This window comes from Misgurnus anguillicaudatus, chromosome 12, assembly GCF_027580225.2.
Source record: "Misgurnus anguillicaudatus chromosome 12, ASM2758022v2, whole genome shotgun sequence".
NCBI lineage: Eukaryota > Metazoa > Chordata > Actinopteri > Cypriniformes > Cobitidae > Misgurnus > Misgurnus anguillicaudatus.
The window spans coordinates 15,623,564-15,644,598 of NC_073348.2; the positions used below are offsets into that span (position 1 = coordinate 15,623,564).

Below are 21,035 nucleotides of genomic sequence, written 5' to 3' on the forward strand. Positions count from 1 at the left end.
TATAGTTTCTTTTAGCTGTTTAATGGTGGTTTAATGCCTTATCATTTGTCGTTTTATCGTTAAGAATGCATTTTAATACGAAAGCATGTTAATCGTTTGAAAACCAGAAATAACGCCACCCGTAATGCCCTTGTTGGTTTGATGGCAGGTTAGGTTGACACCATTGCATTTAAAACCCAAATACTGATCACGTGTGATGTGATCCATGAAAGTCCGCAAAATTCCCTTCCATTTATTTGTATGTTTTCAATAGCTGATCATCGTATTATGGAGTGATTGGATCTAAATTGCTCTATGTTATCCAAAGCCTTTGTTTTTTGGCAGCTTATTTTAAATAAAATGATGTCAAATACAGATGATGAGATAAAGTGTTGTTTTAGAAGCCAGTCATTGTGTTTAATCCAGACTTGGTGAATAAAATGCACTGTACTCAAGCGTTTATCTTAACCATTTAAGCCTTGATTTTCGGCTGCAGATCTGTAGATAAAGTGTTGCATTTTGTTTTACAAACGTTATACACAGTAAACATTTTCCTAGAAATAAAGAAGTAATTTACAGTCTATTATGGGGTAGGCAATGTCTGTCCTGGTCCTGGAGAGCCAATGTCCTGCAGAGTTTAGCTCCAGCTCTAATTAAGCACACCAGAACAAACTTACCAAGGTCTAAAGAGTCACCTGGAAACTACATGTAGGCAAGGTTTTATCAAAGTTGGAGCTAGGATTTGCGGGACATCGGATCGGCACTCCGGAAACGACGTTGCCTACCCCTGGTCTATACACTCACCTAAAGGATTATTAGGAACACCATACTAATACTGTGTTTGACCCCCTTTCGCCTTCAGAACTGCCTCAAGCTTTGTTTAGACTCGCGCTTTGGTCCGCAACTCAAGCCTCCGCGGATCGCGCACGCGTCTCACCAAACGGACGAGAGGTTTATAGTTGACGCACTCGCTGTTGCACTATTTTTGAACCACCAGGGGGCGACGCGAGCAATAAAGTCAAAAACAAACACAAAGAAGAGGATATAAGTTGTCGTCCCCTGGAACAACCCTGCTGCTTCTAACATCAGAACTTGATATATAAATATAAGAACATAAATAAAACAACAATGTCTTAAATATGTCTTTATTAAACATTATTAATTTATTAACGTTTTTACTAAACAAACAGTACAGACATCTTAAGGTTTGTATTTTATTCCTCGTCCAGTGGTTCATTCAATACAGATATAAACCAAACATTCTGAATCATGTAAAAGAATTTGTGTTTTAAACTGCAAAGTTTCCATACTTTACTTCCAGAGTGTCAGATAAATATAAATTGTTTTGCATGGATTGATCAAAGCGATACGTCACAGGCTTGCCTGCTCGGAAAGAATCGGCTTGAGTTCGGTCATTTTCGGATGCGGTGGCGCGCACACAGTCACAAAAATGCAGTGCACACCTCCACGCGAAATGGGGTCTTGCGCACCCAACGCGCACGACCTACAACTCCGCGTTGACGTCATTTTTGTCCGCGCGCACCAACGCGCCTGTTCGGACGCGGCGACCATAAACATAGCTTTAATTCTAAATGGCATTGATTCAACAAGGTACTGAAAGCATTCTTTAGAAATTTTGGCCCATATTGATAGGATAGCATCTTGCAGTTGATTGAGATTTGTGGGATGCACATCCAGGGCACGAAGCTCCTGTTCCACCACATCCCAGAGATGCTCTATTGGGTTGAGATATGATGACTGTGGGGGCCATTTTAGTACAGTGAACTCATTGCCATGTTCAAGAAACCAATTTGAAATGATTTGAGCTTTGTGACATGGTGCATTATCCTGCTGGAAGTAGCCATCAGAGGATGGGAACATGGTGGTCATAGAGGGATGGACATGGTCAGAAACAATGCTCAGGTAGGCCATGGCATTTAAACAATGCTCAATTGGCACTAAGGGGCCTAAAGTGTGCCAAGAAAACATCCCCCACACCATTACACCACCAGCCTGCACAGTGGTATCAAGGCATGATGGATCCATGTTCTCATTCTGTTAAATGCCAAAATCTGACTCTACCATCTGAATGTCTCAACAGAAATCGAGACTCATTAGACCAGGCAACATTTGTCCAGTCTTCAACTGTCCAATTTTGGTGAGCTTGTGCAAATTATAGCCTGAGAGATGAGTGGTACCCGGTGGGGTTTTCTGCTGTTGTAGCCCATCCGCCTCAAGGTTGTACGTGTTGTGGCTTCACAAATGCTTTGCTGCATACCTAGGATCAACAAGGCATTTTCGCCCACAGGACTGCCGCATACTGGTTGTTTTCCCTTTTTACACCATTCTTTGTAAACCCTAGAAATGGGTGTGCGTGAAAATCCCAGTAACTGAGTGAGCAGATTGTAAAATACTCAGATTGGCCCGTCTGGTATCAACCATGCCACGCTCAAAATTGCTTAAATCACCTTTCTTTCCCATTCTGACATTCAGTTTGGAGTTCAGAAGATCAACTGCCATGTTGATTGGTTTATAAGATAACTGCACTAATGAGAAATTGAACATGTGTTCCTAATAATCCTTTAGGTGAGGGTAATATGCCTTTTATAGAATTTTCTTTCAAATTATGACACAGAAATTTCTAAAGTGACCCTTCTGAAATCATCTTATTTTTCACAGAGTTTATATTGTGATGCTGATGGGGAGTCGCCGCACACTAAAAGCAGTTCTCATTGACTTGAGCGGTACTTTGCATATTGAGGATGCTGCAGTTCCTGGAGCACAGGAGGCTTTGGCCCGGTCTGTTTTATTTAGTTTTTCAAATTAATGTTTAAACCATCTGTTAAAATATTGATCTAATTAGGCTGTGTTCAGAAGAACAGTTAAGTAAACTATATATTATTTATACATTATATTACAAAAGAGAAAATAATGACATTTAGAATTGTGAGAGTAATATAATTAAAGTTAAAAATGTACTAAATTGTTCTATTCAAAAAGAGCATGTAGTATATACTGTGTAGTATATACATATATCTATGTAAAGGCATTTACATGACTCTTGCAGGCCTTGTGATAACAGAACATAAAGCCTACATAAAGGTGACTTACAGAAGTCTATTCTCCAATATGATAGTAGTACAAATCGGAAATAGCATAAAAAGAAAATATCTGTTCACTATTTCTGTAACATTTTGTTAATATTTAAGATTTTAATTATTCTTGAGTCTTCTTGGCCTGAAATATTCTTTTTATTTGAAGGTTTTCCCAGGTTTCTATGGGAAACACGAATGTTACCAGGTTTCCTTACTAGCTCCACTATTATCAAACTTCTTAATTGTATGACTTCTTGTTGGTAATAGTGTGCTGTGAAGACTTCATTGTGTACTTGGCAAAAGAAAGCATTGAGAGTACACAGTTGCTACATAGAGTTCGTTCTTGTGAGCACTCACAGGATACTAGTTTTGTTAACTTATTTGCAAGCGAAGGCCACAATACCACATGTTTACATCAATTAATGTGCCATATGGAGCAATAGCCATGGAATTAGACTGCCCCCACTGCTTTACCACTTTCACTCTTTCTGAAAGCCTGCCCCTAAAAGCCATGTCAACAAGCCTGATGTCAGCATACTATACCAAAATGTGCAGACTGCCAAAAAGAGGCAAATTTACCCAAAGGCTGTCAGAGAGACATTATGATTTGGGCGATCTTTTCAAAAAATGTTTACAGCACCTGTTTTAAATGTACAGTTTCATATGTTCAGATTAAGACAGGCTCCAGTCGCTGTGAAATTTGTGACCAACACCACAAAGGAATGTAAGAGGACCCTTTTTGAGCGGCTGCGCCGGCTGAACTTTGACCTCCAAGAGCAGGAAATTTTCACATCTCTCACTGCAGCTCGTAATCTTCTGGAGCAGAGAGCAGTGCGCCCCCTACTGCTGGTGGAAGATAGTGCTTTAGAGGATTTCACAGGTAAGCTTGAATACATGACTGTTATCATATATCAGAATCATATGTTCATATAGAATCACTATATCTCTTATGTGATTCTAATGCTGCAGGTTTGGAAACTTCGGATCCTAATGCAGTCGTGATAGGTTTAGCACCTGACCACTTCAACTACCAGACTCTCAACAAAGCTTTCAAGTAAACATCAGATTAATATACCATATAGATTTTAAGACTTATCAAAATCTAACTCAAATTACATGTTCTCTAGTAAGCTGATCTAAATATTCCTGCTATTTGTTGATTGTTTTTATCAGGTTAATTTTAGATGGTGCTCCTCTCATTGCGATCCATAAGGCACGGTACTACAAAAGAAAGGACGGGTTGGCTTTAGGACCGGGCCCTTTTGTGACAGGTCTCGAGTATGCGACTGACACCCAAGCCACAGTTGTGGGTAAACCAGAGAAAGCTTTCTTCCTGGAAGCTTTACGAGATCTTAACTGCTCACCTGATGAGGCTGTAATGATAGGAGACGTGAGTATGAAACACTCTCACATTTCTCATGTATTTTTTTTTTCATTTTGAAGTGAATTGTGACTGACTGGGCATGCTCTTCGTGAAATGTACTCATTTACACGTTAAAAATTGAATGCATGGCTGGGTTAGTTTACTTCAAAAGTTTTAAACACTAAACAAAGTGTTTTTATACAGGATGCCAGAGATGATGTTGGTGGAGCACAGAACACAGGAATGCTTGGAATTTTAGTGAAAACTGGTACATTTTTATTTAAATTTTATTGACTATAGTTATTTTTGCTGAATAATAATAATCTTTGAATTTTGCAGGTAAATATAGACTTGGCGATGAGAGTAAAATCAACCCTCCACCTCACCTGACCTGTGACAGCTTTCCAGATGCTGTCAATCATATACTTGAGCACCTGTTAGAAACTAAATGATCTAAAAATGCTATAAAAAATAATAAGGTAGTATAGTTTGATAAGTGTTGGACTGTCTGTTGGCAATGTTAGCATCTGTCATGGTCATCTGAAAATATGTAAATACATAATAAAGTTGTTACACTCCATTATGTTTTTATTCTGGCCTATTCATCTTTACAGATATATAGTGAATTATATTTTTTTTTAATCATTTCTACTACATTTCAATCTCTAAAGTGTCTTAATTTTAACATTTTTACAATGTAGCACAATTTTACAAATGAATCAAATGTATTGGATATTACAATATTGTGATAATTAGAAAATAATATTCATTTCAATGTATTCCTGTTTCCATTTTGGGCATGACGTGTCTAGGTGTATTTATTAACTTTAAAGTTTGTCTAAATATTAAAGTATTATCTATTCTTTTTGTTATTTCTTTTTATATGTTTTTCTTTATTCATTGTTTTAATTGGTATTTCATTTACACTTATGGGTAAACAGCAGCACAGTAGTAAAACATCCATAAAATAGTCTCTGTAAACCTTTCTTAGACTCACCTCATTATTTATTCAAATAAAATAGCCAAGTGTCCAGTAGCATACCTTACCTTTCAATTTGTTTATATTTTGTTTTAGAAGTTCTGTTTATTAAAGCGAAACGAATTGGGTTGTAGTATGGTACATAGTAGATATAAATGATATAAGATGGTTATACAGCAAGCATACAGTAGGTTTATATATCACAATTTACTTCTTTGGCGCAGCTGGGCATTGGTAAGCAGTCTTAAAATCAAATTTTGTTGGTTCTGTGCCATCATCAGCTGATTTCTGAGAAAAACTCACACTCAAAAATCTATATGAGAGGAAAGATTAAGTTCTTATGAGATTATACTCCTGCGACCTGCCGCAATTAGCTTAAGTAAGTACAATTTAAAGGTGGGGTGCATGATCTCTTTTGACCTTCTTTTGATAGACCCACCCCACACACATGCAACCCAGGCAACGATGTCGGTAAGTGACATGCCCCTTACTGCTAATTGGCTAAAAGTGTGTTTTGGTAATCGGCCCAACTCCGTTTTCCAAAGTACTTTTCAAAAATCGTGTACCCCGCCTTTTATATGCTACAAATCGTTGATTAAGTGCTACCTGGTATGTAGTCTTAATATCGTTGTGATGTTGGTGGAAATGAAGACTCTTGTTACATCATATATAGACGGTTTCAGGAGTAACAACATAAACAAGCGGCTGTCGTGGTCTGCACGTAACTTCCGGTAAACTCCGCTAAGAATAAATAACTACAAAGTTCTTTAAACAGTTTATTTATATAACAAGCAAAAAACAACACATAGATTACCTAGAAAACCAAAATATTTGTTATTTTCGACGAGACATTTGTTCGATAGATCAGTTTAGCAACTAGTCAGACCATTAAAAAAACGAAACCGGAAGTAAAGTTCGGATCCAGACGTGTATCGCGTCCGCGCACGTGCGTCCGATGAAACGTGAGGTAACTTTGGTGTTTTGTTGTCTTTGTAGACTGGATGGCCTTGTATTGGTCTATTTCAAATGAGTAGTTGTTCAGTCTGTTTCTCACTTAATGAAGTGTTCCCCCCAGTTCTGTTCTGGTAACGGCCCTGCACTGTGCTTTGATTGGATATAGAAAAGCTTTTCGTTCAAAAATTGGTAGCAGACAGTTGGAGGGGGCGGAGTTAACAGAAGCTCCCATCCAAGCCATGGAGCTGAGATCATTCGAGAATGATTGCCACAAAAGGGTGGAAGTACATTTTCAGATTTCATTTTTGACTTTTTAAAATAATAACTTGCACTGATAAATTATTTATAATAAACACTGCAATATTACATTAGTCAGTTTTGATTTCATTGGGACAGTTTATTACCTGCAACAAAACACATCTAAAATTTTATATTTACAGTATGAACAAATGTAACAAAGTACAAGTTAAAAAAAAGACAAAACTTGGCGTGTGTGCATTTGTGTGGTTGCTATAATAGTCCATGTGTTACTGGGATGAATGAGTTTCAAACAGACTCATACTCTCTCTCCCAGGCTGAGTATCTATCCGTCAGGCACCTGGCCGAGGGTTTTGTATGGGAAATTACGTCCAGGAAATCTGCTGTGGTCACAGTTTCTAGTTCAATAACCGGCATGCTGGACTGACCTGTGAAGATACATTGCGTAACAGAGACTGAGAATTATGGCCAAAAACTGAATTTCGTGATGAAACAGCATTTTTATGTTGTTCATAGCGGGACGTGGCACAAATCTTACCTTCGATGTGATTTTCAAGGGCGTCAAAGATTTTTCGCACAGGTCTCATAGCGGCCTCCTTACAAACTAACCTGATATCTGACCCCGAGTAACCTTCAGTCTCCTGAAATATTGGGGAATTAAAATCAGGTAAATCATTTATAGCAGCTGATCATTACAGCAGCTAAATTAGATTTGAAAGAAGTACAGCCAATAGGTGGATCCTGTAGCAGTCCCATGCTGCATCTGTTACAGTTTAACAGGTAAAGGTGAAATATTTCAGATGGATGATCTGTCCATTCATTAAAACTGTAGGCCTATAAATAGTGATTTGCTCAATGTCATAGCTTTTTTCACTTCTGCCAGGATGTCACTCCATCCTTTTGCCATTTCTTTCATCCATTTGTCCATTCATTTTCCGTAATTCTTTTCATTTAATAATCCATTTTCATCAATTCACAATTCTACCCTTCTTTTCATTCATCCTTCCTTTTATCCATGTTTCCCATTCACCCTACCTTCTTTCCTTTCTTCCAAAAATCCTTTCTTTCATCCATCTGTTCATTTATCCTTCTTCTTTCATACCTTTCATTAATTCTTCCTTTCATCCATCATTCAACCCTTCTTTTTAATCATACTTCCTTTCATCCATTCACCCCTACTTATTTTTTCCTTCAATTATTCCTTTCTTCCATCCATCATTCCACCCTTCTTTTCAATCATCCTTCCTTTCATCCATCTGTTCATTCATTCACCCCCTTCTTTCCAATAACCATTTCTTCATCCATCCTTCTACCCTTCCTTTCATTAATTAATTCATTTATTTCGAAAATCTTTTATTTCAACCATCTGTTCATTCATTCTTCCTTTTATCCATTCACTCCTCCTTTTTTCCTTCCATTATTCCTTTCTTCCATCCATCATTCCACCCTTCTTTTCAATCATCCTTCCTTTCATTCATCTGTTCATTCATTCACCCCCTTCTTTCCAATAATAATTTCTTCATCCATCCTTCTACCCTTCCTTTCATTAATTCATTTATTTATTTACTTCCAAAATCTTTCCTTTCACCCATCTGTTCATTCATTCTTTCATTCTTCATTTTTATCCATTCACTCCTTTTTTCTCTCCATTATTCCTTTCTTTCATCCATCATTCCACCCTTCTTTTCAATCATCCTTCCTTTCATCCATCTGTTCATTCATTCACCCCTTCTTTCCAATAATCATTTCTTCATCCATCCTTCTACCCTTCCTTTCATTAATTAATTCATTCATTTACTTCCAAAAAATTTTCTTTCAACCATCTGTTCATTCATTCCTTCCATCCATCCTTCATTCTACCACTCTTTTCATTCATTCACTTGCCCTTCCTTCCTTCCTTCCAATCATCCATCCATCTGCCATTCCTTCCACCCATCCTTCCATTTCGCTTACCTGTGCCAGCATGTTGTAGTCCAGTTCTGTCCGTAGTTCCACAGCACATGTGTTGCTAACCGGAGGAAGCCAGTGACTTATCATGGCTTGTCTGGCAGGTGCAGATGGGAGGCCCACCAGGATTCGTTTTTCCAGTCTCCTCAGCATGGCGTGGTCCAACTCCCTAAGGACAGAAATATGATGGTCAGAGCCATAACCAGAAAAAAAACATTATGATTGGAGAAGCTAATGACATGGTTTACTCATAGTCATGCCTCACCAGGGTAAATTTGAGGCAGCTAGCACAAACACAAGATCATTTGACCGTGCTAATCCATCCATCTGAACCAGTAACTCCGTCTTCATTCTCCTGCTACCCTCATGCTCGCCCCTTGAATACCAGAAGCAGATAAACAAGACAATAACTGTACGGTGCATAAATGTAAAATTAAATGTAAAAATTATAAGCCTGATTCAGTTGATCGTATCAAGGATTAAAGCTCATTATTATAGTGTTGTTTATTAAGGCAATCATTAGTACCTTTTAACAGAGTAAAATGTTAAACACAGCCTGGATTGGTATTGCTTTATATATTGTTTTACAAAACATTTCTTTTCTGATTATACCATGTACTTTTCCAGTAAGAGTCTCATACTCACCCTTGGCCAACCCCTCGCTGGCTCATCACTGACTCCAGCTCATCCAGGAAGATGGTGGACGGTGCATGAAATCTTGCCAGCTCAAACAAAACCTGCCGAGGATCAAAAACACTGTGAAACTCGGTGGCACATTTCAGAAAACAATAAAATCCTCCGATTGCAATGTTTTTCCGCTGATAATTGGCGCATTTCTTCTCACTGACCCGAACCAGCTTCTCAGAATCTCCTCTCCACTTGCTTACGATGCTGGATGCTGAGATGTTAAAGAATGTTGTTTTACACTCTGTGGCTACAGCTTTGGCCAGCATGGTCTTTCCTGTGCCTGTTTTTGGGGAACAGGCCTTATATTAGGATTAAACTGGTTGTGTTTTAACCCTTAAGTGATCCTAGGGGAATTTTGTGCCATTCTGTTTTTTATTTTCAAACCATTTTGACTGTGTTGAATGAATATAGCCTAAATTTGCCAGGGGTTAATCCTTTCTGTGTCATCTGTTTGACCTTGGGGACAAATACGTGAGTTTTTTAAAGGGGACATTTCACAAGGCTTTTTAAAAATGTGAAATAAATCTTTGGTGTCCCCAGAGTACATATGTGAAGTTCTAGCTCAAAATACAATATAGATAATTTATTATAGCATGTTCAAATTGCCACTTTGTAGGTGTGAGCAAAAATGTGGCATTTTGGGTGTGTCCTGTTAAATGCAAATGAGTTGATCTCTGCACTTAATAGCAGTGCTGTGGTTGGATAGTGCAGATTAAGGGGCGGTATATTCCCCTTCTGACATCACAGGGGGAGCCACATCTCAGTGACCTATTTTTTCAGATGCTGGCAGAGAATGATTTACCAAAACTAAGTTACTGGGTTGATCTTTTTCACATTTTCTAGGTTGATAGAAGCACTGGGGACCTAATTATAGCACTTAAACATGGAAGAAGCCTGATTTTCATGATATGTCCCCTTTAAAGGATCTCTTAAGTGTTAAACATGGGGGCCAATGCATTTATATAATAAAAAAGGAAACAGAAAGGTCCCACCTGGTGGTCCGTATAGAAGCAAACCCTTCCATGGTGACAGAATTCCAGTGAAAAGTTGAGGGTACTGAAAAATAATAATACATATATTGTTGTGATATACAAGGAATTGTCCAATTCAACATGTCATTTTATTTTATAAGAAAGTAAGTGTGTGAGTGAGTGAGTGATTGCCAGGCAGTTCTGTGATGATCTGAATGATTGCTACACTGTCAGAAAAATTGATCTCAAGCTGTCACTGGGGCAGTACCTAAAAGGTCCTATTATTTAACATTTAGGTACATATATGTATACATTTGGTATTAATATGTACCTCTGATGTACTTATATGCACTTTTTAATTTGATGCATATAATTTGGTATAATTACCAATATACCTTTACTAATATGAACTTTTTGAAAGAGTGTCGCACCAGTGACAGCTAGGGACCTTTTTTGAACTTTTTTTCAGACAATGTAGGGAGGTTCCTTGGGGTTGTTTGATAACTGCTAGAGAACTGGTATATGGTATATTTACAGTCTGTAGGCGTTAAGTGAAGTTTAAAATAAAGATTTATTCAAATTCCTGTCATAATAACAAACCTGCCTTAGCAAACACCTCTAATAACTGATCAAAAATGGACTTTATTTATCTAAAGCTGGGGTGAATATCAGAACGGAGTATTTTAACTTACTGTCAAATACCACCTTAATAACCTGCGTTTTAACTAATGGATACAACTAAATCACAAAACCGCTTTTACATAATGTAATCTATTCATAGGCACAACACAATCTATGTACAACAAGCATCAGTCTAAAAAATAAAATAAAAACGCTAGCAGAAATGTAAGATTATTTTGTTTGATGACCTTCCTGACGCACACGTTGGAGTCAGGAAAGACAAATAATGTTTATATTTCCTGTTTGTCAGAAGCGTGTTATGGATTTGTAGTCATAGCCACAGAAGCCAGAGATGAGCCGGATACAAAAGTGCTTGGATTGGATGGTATTCAGGTATAGATTTCATGTCATCTTAAGAAATAACCCCACGCTTTGCTCTCCCCTAGCCTTTAGTGGAGATGTATTCAGAATCGAAGGAAGGCGCAGCTTGAGAAATACCAAAGTGTTTAGCAGCCAAACACCTTAATGGGATAGACGACAGCTTCTTTGACTAATCGCTTGGCAGCCTCCAGGCCTATAATGTCGTCCCAGCGCACGTTGGGGTTGTGTAAATAGATATCCTTTATGGAGAGACAAGAGAGAAAGATGAAATGGAGTGCTTTAATAATACATGTTCCACCTCGTGTGCATTTTTTCCCACACGCAAGCACGCACACACACACAATTTTCTATAGTTAGGTAAGTGCAGCTTTCAGAATTGTCACATCCTTAATAGAGAAATGTCAGTGTTTTCTTACAAAAACATGTTACATCCATAACACATGTATATTTCCCTTATCTAAAATAGAAACCGTAAGAAAAGACTGATATTTATCTGATGTCTGGTCTTTATCTTCTGGGGTTTAGGAAAATATAAACAGGTGGTTGATTATAATAAGCTAAAAAATAAGAAATTCTAATTTGGTAAAGGAAAAAGAAGGTTTGTCCTTTTTCATGCATGGATTGGGATATTATTTTTATGACAATGAACCACCTTTGATGATCATTTTAATTGTAATGTATTTGCATATCATGATAGTATTGTTGCATTATTTGTTGAACAAAGTTTGTATCCAAGTAATGATTTTTCTTGCTGTATTACAGTAATGAAAATGAGATTTGCAATATTATGTAATACCAAAATGTGCTTGAATGTCACAATAAAACAGCTTATTTTTATTATTTTTTTTAAAAAATATGTGAACATTTTTGGTGAAATATAAACTAAACATGGTCTTTGTAAAATTTCCCCTTTCAATTTAAAAAACAAAAGGACAGACTTACTTTACTAATAACAGCTGCAAGATCTCTCATTTCATTATTCATGCCTAAAAAGGCACTGACTGGTTTCAGCAAACGCTCCTGTAGGCATCACATAAACACAAGGTGTAGAAAGCACTTGTTAGTGGCATTATAGTTGAAACTTTTTAGGTTGATGATAGAATTGCTAGCCGACCTACCGAGAAATCAGAGACACAAGGCAAGATGTTGTCATTAGCAGCCCCTTTAACAGCATCTTGAATTAAGTTTCTGTAATCAACTACTTGACCCTGAAAGACCAATAACAAAATTAAAAAATGCAAAAACAAACATTTATATGAACATTCTTCAACATTTTTGAAGCTTTTACACTTTTATCAAAGCAAGAATAACCCTTCTCATGTGTGTCCCCTCGCCCGTTCCATTTCTGTTGATAGAAGACACATTCAGACCGAACTCTGATGTCTCTGCTGGGGACACATACTCACTTTCCTAAAAAATAAACAATGAGTCCAGGATGGAATTGTTTAATTGTTTGATTTTAAGCTCTTCACCTTGTGTATGTTTGTGATGGATGTTTTGGAGACTTACACTGCTGTGCTTATTGAAGTCTTTCCCTGATAGTTTAGATTCAGAAGTTTTCCCTATGTTTTTGGATGAAGGTTGACGGGTGGAGTTGATTCTTGGAAGTGTCTGACTGGTAAATAATGATGTTCTTTCAGATGGACATTAAAATGGCATAGATACAGAAATGAAAATGATATGAAGTCTTTGAATGGCCTTGTAGGAATCATACATACATTTTTTTGCTGCTTTTTATAGGTCGACTTGCTCCTATTTTAAAGAAAAGATTTTAATTAAAAACAAAATAACATGTATATTAACTATTAAACCCAGTTACAGATAAATTAAAGGTTAATAAAATAACAATGCACACTTAAAACTATAATAAAAATGTCAATACCTTGATCTGGGAGCTTTTTTGTCAGTTTTGGATATTTCTGAAACTTAATAAAATAATAACTCTCATATTCCATGAGAACTGTGTCCAGGTCTACATTATCGCACACCTCAAAACGACATAAACCAACACTGCTTTCTTTTTCTAAGGCTTTGGCTGCATCCATATACCTGTGCAATCGAAAGCAGATATTTAATAGAATTTATTAACCTCTGAGAACATATCATAAATTAAAAATAAATTAAAATAAATCGAACCCCTCTTCCAGTAAATGATGATAAATCAAAACCAGCAAATTTCTCCTCCTTGTTTCTGTTCTTAATTCATCCTGAGACAAAAAATAATACATTTACATAAAATTAGTTAAACAAACTATACAATGCTACACAAACTACATGCTAACAGTTTTTTTATTAAATACTTTGTGCTAATATATTTTGCATTGTTTATAATGACTATGATAGTCATAGAATAGAACTTTCTAAATTTATCAGGCGTCTTTTCTAAAACCAGAGTTTTATGAAATACAGATTTTTTAAAATTATAAACTGTAAAATGTGTGGTCCTAAACTGTACACATTTAGCAATTTAAAACGCGGATTAATACCCAATACCTCTATCATTTAAATTAATGTTTTAATTGACAATTTATTGATTTTCTTACTAGATGAATAAACTCTTGTGTGCATTGAGATCTTTAATCCGAAAGATGACGCCACATTCACGTTTAGAAAATAGCAAAGCACAACGTGCCTGGTTGCCATGTAAACATGACTCGCGTGTTTAGTTTATTAGCGTTTTGACGATAAATAATACAACAGTGTTTCCTTACCTAGTGTTTGTTGTATATATGTTTGCTGGCCATACTGTGTGATTATGAACTTACATACGTTATACTCTTACATTTTAGCGTGTGCAGTATGTTATACACTGTAATCTATAAGAATCTTTAGATAGTAAAATTTAGACATTTCAGCACTCACCGCCTCTCTGGCCTGGTTAGCAGTCTTTATGGCTTGATAAGAAAGCTCCATTGTGAGATGAACACACACACACACCTGACAAAAGACGGACACGATCCGAGATTAACAGCGTGTGTGCTTTTGATGATGATGCGATCAGATGGTCTGTGTGTGCGTTTGTGTGCGCGCGCGCGCGTGTCCTGATACTCACACTGACCACCAAACAGAACAAAATAAATACAGTTTTGCCTGTTTATGTTTATTGTTGATCTCCGTATTCATAAACTAATGTATGGGGGATACACGTGCATTCATGTACAAAACAATAAATACAAATTAAGAGTTTCGTTGCAAAACCGTTTTGAAATCTCGTTTTTTGGTTGTGCATTCCAATTAATATCAAGTGAACTGAAGATGGTTCGTTTTGATTTAAAACTTCATAACTTAAAAAATACAGCTAAGTAGTACCATAAAACAAAATAATAAACATGTTTTGACAAAATTGTTAAAAACGGAGTTATCTCGTTTTGCAACGAAACTCTTCAAATGTTCACTATCAAAGCAACTAAAGACAAAAAAACCCCTAAACTAAACCACCCCTTAAACGAACATAATTAAAAATTTATATAATGATATGTTACTTGTTTTAAATAAAATCGTTTAAAATTATCAACAAAAAGTTACTGCTAAAATATCAGTCACTATTACACATTATTCTGCAATAAAAATCCCCATTTGACAATTTGACAAAAAATAATAATTTATGCAGACAACGTAACAATATAAACTGATCCTTTATTCTGGAGGGAATTTTAGGCTGAACAGAGACAACTTTGGACTGTAACAAATGCATCTGTTATGAAAAATAATGCAAGAATATTCACAGAATATTACAGGTGCCAAGGTGAAGTCTCAAAATACAGAAAAGTCTTTCATTTTTTCTATTTATTTAAACAGTTTCTAAACAGTATTGAGCTGTTAAAACAACAATAGAGCACACAGAGCAATTTTTTTTTTACCATGAATAAGCCATAGTATGATGTTTCCACTTTTAGAAAAGAGATCAGTTTTTTTGTACAGTAGGTAAAATAAAATTCTTACTTTCCATATGTCCAATTTAACTCGTTATCAGTTGTACCCTAGTGACAGATTACCCAAATAACTCATGTAGTCTGGTTTTTAGAGGACACCGGATTCAGTTAGCAAAGCACTAGCCTCCAGTAGCATACCCTTCAAGTAAACCCGCACAGTATAAAAGAGCGTTACAAAGTCCTGTGTACTGAAGATGGTGTCGGCCAAAGCGAAGCCCAACGTAGAGGGAATAAATCCTCTGCCGTACTCCACCATCCACGTTCCTGCGGTCCATTGCACTGAGGTAGCCTCTCCCACTGCATGCACTATAGTGTCACCTGCCATTGGAATGGAAAACCCCTTACGTTGAAGTCATTACTGAAATGTATGGGTCAGAACGGCAAACATTCTTAAAGGTGCATAGAGATATAGTGTCACCTGGATAGTAAGCCTCACTTTTAGTTGTTCCTTCTTTCCATTGCCTGAATGTTCCAGAAATTATAGTGTCTGATATTTCTGCCCAGTAGCGGCCTGGAAGAGAACTTAAAAATTAGTAGACATACAGTACAAGAAATCATAAAAGGGCCACTACAGATATGTCTGGTTTCAGTGGCTGTGAAAATCGCACCAGGTCTTCCGTTAAGTTTTCACGATTCATGCAGAATCTCAAAAACAAAAAAATACAACATCTGCAAGCAATTAACGTGCAGACTGGGACAATGCAAATATCAAAGAGGCTTGTGTTTGTAGTGCTCACTTCATTTGAGGTAAGTCATCATTTTTCAGCCCTGTTAGATTATATTATAAAGCCTGGATGGTATGAACAGTTTGACCCCATTGCGTATGCACCCGATAGTCATTCAATGTTTACAAACCTTGAAGGGGTCTATTTTACCAAAACATTTTAAATGCGTAAGTGATGCTTTTGCATTTTAGTATGTTTATTTTTAGCTAACATTTACATATCTCACTTATGAATTCAAGCAAACTTAAGAGTGCATTAAAGATATACCTTTTATCAGTGTGTGTGTTACATTTACATTTATACAACAGTTCTTTCAGGTTCTCGAATCTGATTGGCTAAGAGCCATACAATATTGTACTGATAACGGCACAGTAACCGCTTTACCTTTCGTATCATTCCGCCACCTAGTGAATGGAGGTCCTAAACAGGCTCATCTCTGAATGGAAAAACACAGACGCCCTGTTTTGAATCACTCTCCGTGTGTCTCATTATTTTACTAGCTCATAAATCAGTCTGTGAATCCCCAATCGGAAGTTATTATTCCGTCAAAGATCAGCGCTCTTGGATGTTACGTTAAAGTTAATGGGAGAAATGTCTTGTCACATTGTGTGGACGATTAACACTTGGAAAGAGGAATATAAACACTCGTTTTTTTCTGGAGCTATATCTCTTATCAGAACGCGAAAACACCGTGGAACTGCAGGTAAGCACCGCAGCTTTTAAATGTGGACATTGATCATTTACTTTATCGTGACGTGACTATTAAAACATGTTATGAAATATCGCCACTGATATATTTATAAGCAGCATGCAAAAACATCTCTGACACTTATAAAAAAACCGAGATTAAAGAACAAAGTTTAATAATAATAATCGAGTGCTCGTATCGCGTTAAGAATAAATGAGAAAGCAATAGTAACGTTATACAAGTATAGGTTTATTAACTTTTACCTCACGCCAAAACAATAACAACACAAAAGACACTAAATATAAATAAAAAAACAAGTAATAGTTTGATTATGACACCAAATACTGCTGATTTGATCTCATTTTGACGATCATAAACAAACAAGGCCAACATGAGAGCCAGGGAATCCCTGTCAGAGATGTAGCCCAGAGAGGGCGGTGGTCAGCGGGGCGAGTGAACACTGACGTCCGCTCATGCTTTGGTTCTCATTCGTACCGAATCTCATTAAGCAAACATTCAAACAGGCGCTATCTTTACTAATCGACTGCAGATTTAAATATAATACATATACATTCTCGGCTGAACTAATCTTAAAACTACACTTTGTGACCAAGAAACGGTAATATAAAGAAACGGCTTTTCCGTCCATTGAGTTGTTATGAGATTCAAAGCAGCCAAAAGTATTACTTGTCATTCTGGCCGCCCTCAAATCCGTGGCGGAAGAAGTAGTTCTCAAATAAAGAGGCTTTTAAAATAACTCTGTTGTTGTTTTCTAGTTTTCGCTTTTCAAACGTGTGCCGTCGAACTGTTGTATAAAAGCAATATCGCTCTCGGAGTCGTGTGATATAGCTCTATATCATCACGGCTGTGATTGCCTCTGGCACTCGGCCTACGGCCTCGTGCCTCTGGCCTAATCACAGCCGTGATGATATAGAGCTATATCATCACTCCTACTCGAGCGACATTGCTTAATTATTCATTTAGCTGACGCTTTTATCCAAAGCGACTTACAATTGCTATATATGTCAGAGGTCGCACGCCTCTGGAGCAACTAGGGGTAAAGTGTTACCTGTGACTGCCTTAAAGGAGCATTTCACCCGTGGAAACATTAATCTTTATTGAAAGTGCGTCATATTTGTAGTCGAAATGTAACATACATTTCGAATTTGGTGCCTCTTTGACCGAGAAAGGGGTGTTTGTAGTCTCACTCCTTCAACAAAGATATTGGACTTCCTGCTTTCAGGAATATTCGGATATTCGAATATTCGATCGGCAATAATAATTCAAATTTAAGAAATGCTATTCGAATGTTTGTTTGTTTTTAATGTGCCACCAAAGGGTTACGACTTATTTAATGCTTTTTCACTTCATCTTTACTGTCTTTTACAAACTTAAATGTAAAATATACATGAACATTAATTTATATGTATTTCTGATTGTTTGGCAATGCAGATTGCAGACCAATTTAAGTTTTTCCTTTTATCTCCGGGTTTGTCCGCAGCGAGGGCTCACGTGTTATTAAACGTGCTTCTCCGCCGCCCGCATCAACACATCATGAGAGATTTGTAAGCTTTTATAAAGTCTGCTTTATTTTGTTAATCACGAGACAGACACGGAGAACGAAATTAAACGGAGAACATTTATTATGCGGTGCTCTTTCGAAAATGAACCGGATAACTGCACATGGCAGTTTAAAAGCAAAGCTCAGTCTTTGTGAAATGTTGTTAAATTAAGCTAACGTTAGTAACTTTGCACAGTCAACAATAAGGTATCGAGCCAGCTTACGTTATTTGTAAAATAATGTTAATACAGATATTCAATCTTGTTCAATCCGTCTGTTGTTTTTATCGGATAACCATCATCACGAGGAAGAGGTTTCTCCGCAACACCGGCATTATTGTATCTAGTCAGAAAAACGGGCTTTCACCGAAGCAGATAGGATAAATATGGTTTTCTTAAAATACATGTCAAACTAAACTGAGAAGATATTTATATGGCGACTGAGCAGTCTGTTATGTAGATGTGTTTTTTAGTTTGCTCCGGGCTCTTATTTGGTGTTTTGCGTCTGTTTAAATGATGATAGTCTACTTTGTCAAGTCCTCAAACTTTGCTTAGATTTGGGGTTAGTGTATAATATTTGGTATAATATAATGTATGCAAGATCAAACAGTAAAGAATTCATAACGACCGACTTGAAACTAAGGATTTGAGTCAGACTTCGCTCCGCATGGGGTTTTAACGCCTTTTTTCTGTAGGATATTTTTTTAAAAGAATTTTAAATATATATATATTTTTTACAATGTTTTCAACTTAAAAATACATACATATATATACATACAGAATATAAGTTTAGCTTGTTGTGGATATTTCCTAATTATGAGCCTTCTGTGAAATTATGACAAAATGAAAAATACAAAACACGCAAGTCTTAATTAACATAATTTAAATAAACGAATATTCGAATATTCGTTCTTTATGAGCTTAAATATTCGAATAGTAAATTACTGGAAAATGCCCATCCCTACTTTCAATGATGCAAAATGATGATTTTTACATCATTGAAAGAAAGAAGTGCAACACTGAAATCTGTATTTCTCCTGTCTCAGCGGCAACTGAGGAAATGATGCACGGCCATTCAAAAACATGACTGGGGTTCTAACTATACAAAGCTTAATGCAAATGGGTCAAGTGTCCCTTTAACTTTATGTAATATAACCAGCACATGACTGCATTCTCCATGTCTTACCAGAATGTCCACCTGTGTCCACAGCAGTTCCAAACAACAGGACATACTCTGTAAGAGATGCATGCAGCAGACACATTGACCCCATCCATCCGCCAGCATTCACAAACACCCACTGTAGATCCTCATCAGGAAGAATGTGACCTGGATACTTTTTACGCAGCTCCACGACTACTTTGGAGAAAGCCTGTTCGTGATCCTGGCCTTGAGCACACAAAGAAAAATGGTTTAGGTGGAATGTAATAATGTAGCACATGAGCCATACATGTAGCACATGAGCCATATGAACTAAATTTGCATGAACTAAAATGTTTTTTGTGTGTGTGTGTCTTTTTGGACATATTAGAACAGCATACAAAAATGTAAAGATATGAGAGTAAGCAAGCAATAACTTTGCATCATGTTATAAACTACTTTACTATTCAATTATTATTTTATGACTCAACTCAATTAATATCAGAGGTCAATCTGTAATGTCTTTGAAATCATAATAAAACCTGAATTATTGCTTGCAATATTTTATGATTCAATTACTTCTGCACAATGAACGCTATTCATTTGTCAGACCTGAATGTAACCTAAAACTTCATGTCACTTATTATCAAGTCAGTATAATGCATTACACCATTTGCAATACCACTGTTTCACTGGTTAATCTTTACAACAGATACTGTAGAACTCAAACAGAACTTATCTGTTTAAACGGAGGTTAACCAAATTATATTAAAGACAGCTACTCAGTGTTAATAAAATGCAGTTTCATCCGTTTACTCACCCGCATACTGTTTGGCTAACTTGGCAACATCTTCTTTAGTAAAGATATACTGTTTATTTGCCATCCAGTATCTCAGAAACTGAACGGTCACCATTAAAGTACCAAGAACAACCACCAGTTTGAGAACATTTCTTAATAAAGACATCGTAATCGGACCACAGATGACTGAGTACACGTACAAATATGTCAAAAATGACAAAAAGCCATTAAACAAAGCTTATCAGACACACAGCATGGCAAAAATGAAAGGTCGCTGACGCCATGTGACGTTTATCTGTGACACTTTTGGACCAATCGACTGACACCGACGGCTAACTATCATCCAATCGCGCCGCAGCGCAACAAGGAAGTCGGCATCAATAAGCATCGTTATCATCAATAACGCACCAAGAAAACGCATAAATATTATAATGTTTTTGATAACATAAGATAAATACATCTGCAAATACACGTTTTTTACATGTAGAATGTATATTTCTTGTACAGTTTTAAACATCCACCCTACTGCTTTTCTAAATCGTAGGTTCGCTTATGTTTATTTGGGACTTACTGCGTTTTATACGCGCAATCTCCTCCACTTCATGATGGGGAAGAGCGCATGAGAACTTGAAACTCTAAACAACCAGGCAGTTTATATTTACACTCATAACGGTTAAACTAAATTACGTATTCACAGGACTTTACTGTATCTGTGTGTAGTAAGATGGACAGTGACAGGAAACCCATGTTTGACCCTAAAGGTAATGGAGGATTGTTTTCTGCAGTGCATACTAAATATATAACCTTTGAACTGTTAATTACTGACAGGCAATAAATCCTCACATCAAATTCAGTTGATTTATTTTTTTTAACCAAAATGATCTGCGTCAAGTAGTACAGCAACTGCAATTGTATTTTTATTTGACATCTCTGAAAACGCCCGCTACCGTCACGTGAT

General features: G+C 36.7%; 4 protein-coding genes across 5 annotated transcripts in view; 2 read left to right on the plus strand and 2 right to left on the minus strand.

Annotated features, from left to right (window-relative positions):
- The first annotated feature begins 2,170 nt into the window (after positions 1-2,170).
- On the plus strand, positions 2,171-5,017 carry hdhd2 (haloacid dehalogenase-like hydrolase domain containing 2). The gene is made up of 7 exons (XM_055209104.2): positions 2,171-2,565; positions 2,659-2,778; positions 3,746-3,954; positions 4,044-4,128; positions 4,248-4,464; positions 4,642-4,705; positions 4,777-5,017. Exons 2-7 carry the CDS (start codon positions 2,672-2,674, stop codon positions 4,887-4,889), a joined length of 795 nt encoding a protein of 264 aa, XP_055065079.2. The 5' UTR covers positions 2,171-2,565; positions 2,659-2,671; the 3' UTR covers positions 4,890-5,017.
- A 1,725-nt stretch (positions 5,018-6,742) lies between these two features.
- On the minus strand, positions 6,743-14,282 carry katnal2 (katanin p60 subunit A-like 2). 2 transcript variants are annotated; one of them, XM_055209100.2, is made up of 16 exons: positions 14,098-14,282; positions 13,372-13,442; positions 13,118-13,284; positions 12,954-12,987; positions 12,745-12,850; positions 12,547-12,645; positions 12,354-12,443; positions 12,178-12,255; positions 11,376-11,474; positions 10,255-10,318; positions 9,424-9,542; positions 9,221-9,312; positions 8,841-8,951; positions 8,582-8,744; positions 7,167-7,269; positions 6,743-7,056 (listed from the first exon to the last, which is right to left on the minus strand). In XM_055209100.2, the coding sequence occupies exons 1-16, from the start codon at positions 14,146-14,148 to the stop codon at positions 6,917-6,919; spliced, it is 1,587 nt and encodes a 528-aa protein (XP_055065075.1). In that variant the 5' UTR covers positions 14,149-14,282; the 3' UTR covers positions 6,743-6,916. The 2 variants fall into 2 exon arrangements, with proteins under 2 accessions (XP_055065075.1, XP_073730119.1); XM_073874018.1 differs by lacking the exon at positions 14,098-14,282 and adding an exon at positions 13,779-13,849.
- A 569-nt stretch (positions 14,283-14,851) lies between these two features.
- sigmar1 (sigma non-opioid intracellular receptor 1) lies at positions 14,852-20,374 on the minus strand. The gene is made up of 4 exons (XM_055209102.2): positions 20,099-20,374; positions 19,327-19,527; positions 15,586-15,678; positions 14,852-15,485 (listed from the first exon to the last, which is right to left on the minus strand). Exons 1-4 carry the CDS (start codon positions 20,241-20,243, stop codon positions 15,256-15,258), a joined length of 669 nt encoding a protein of 222 aa, XP_055065077.1. The 5' UTR covers positions 20,244-20,374; the 3' UTR covers positions 14,852-15,255.
- A 118-nt stretch (positions 20,375-20,492) lies between these two features.
- The window catches only part of galt (galactose-1-phosphate uridylyltransferase), a 138,320-nt gene continuing 137,777 nt past the window's right edge, over positions 20,493-21,035 (plus strand). Inside the window, exon 1 of the mRNA XM_055209101.2 lies at positions 20,493-20,838. Coding sequence (XP_055065076.2) covers positions 20,802-20,838 — 37 coding nt within the window. The 5' untranslated portion in view covers positions 20,493-20,801. The remainder of the gene's footprint in view (positions 20,839-21,035) is intronic.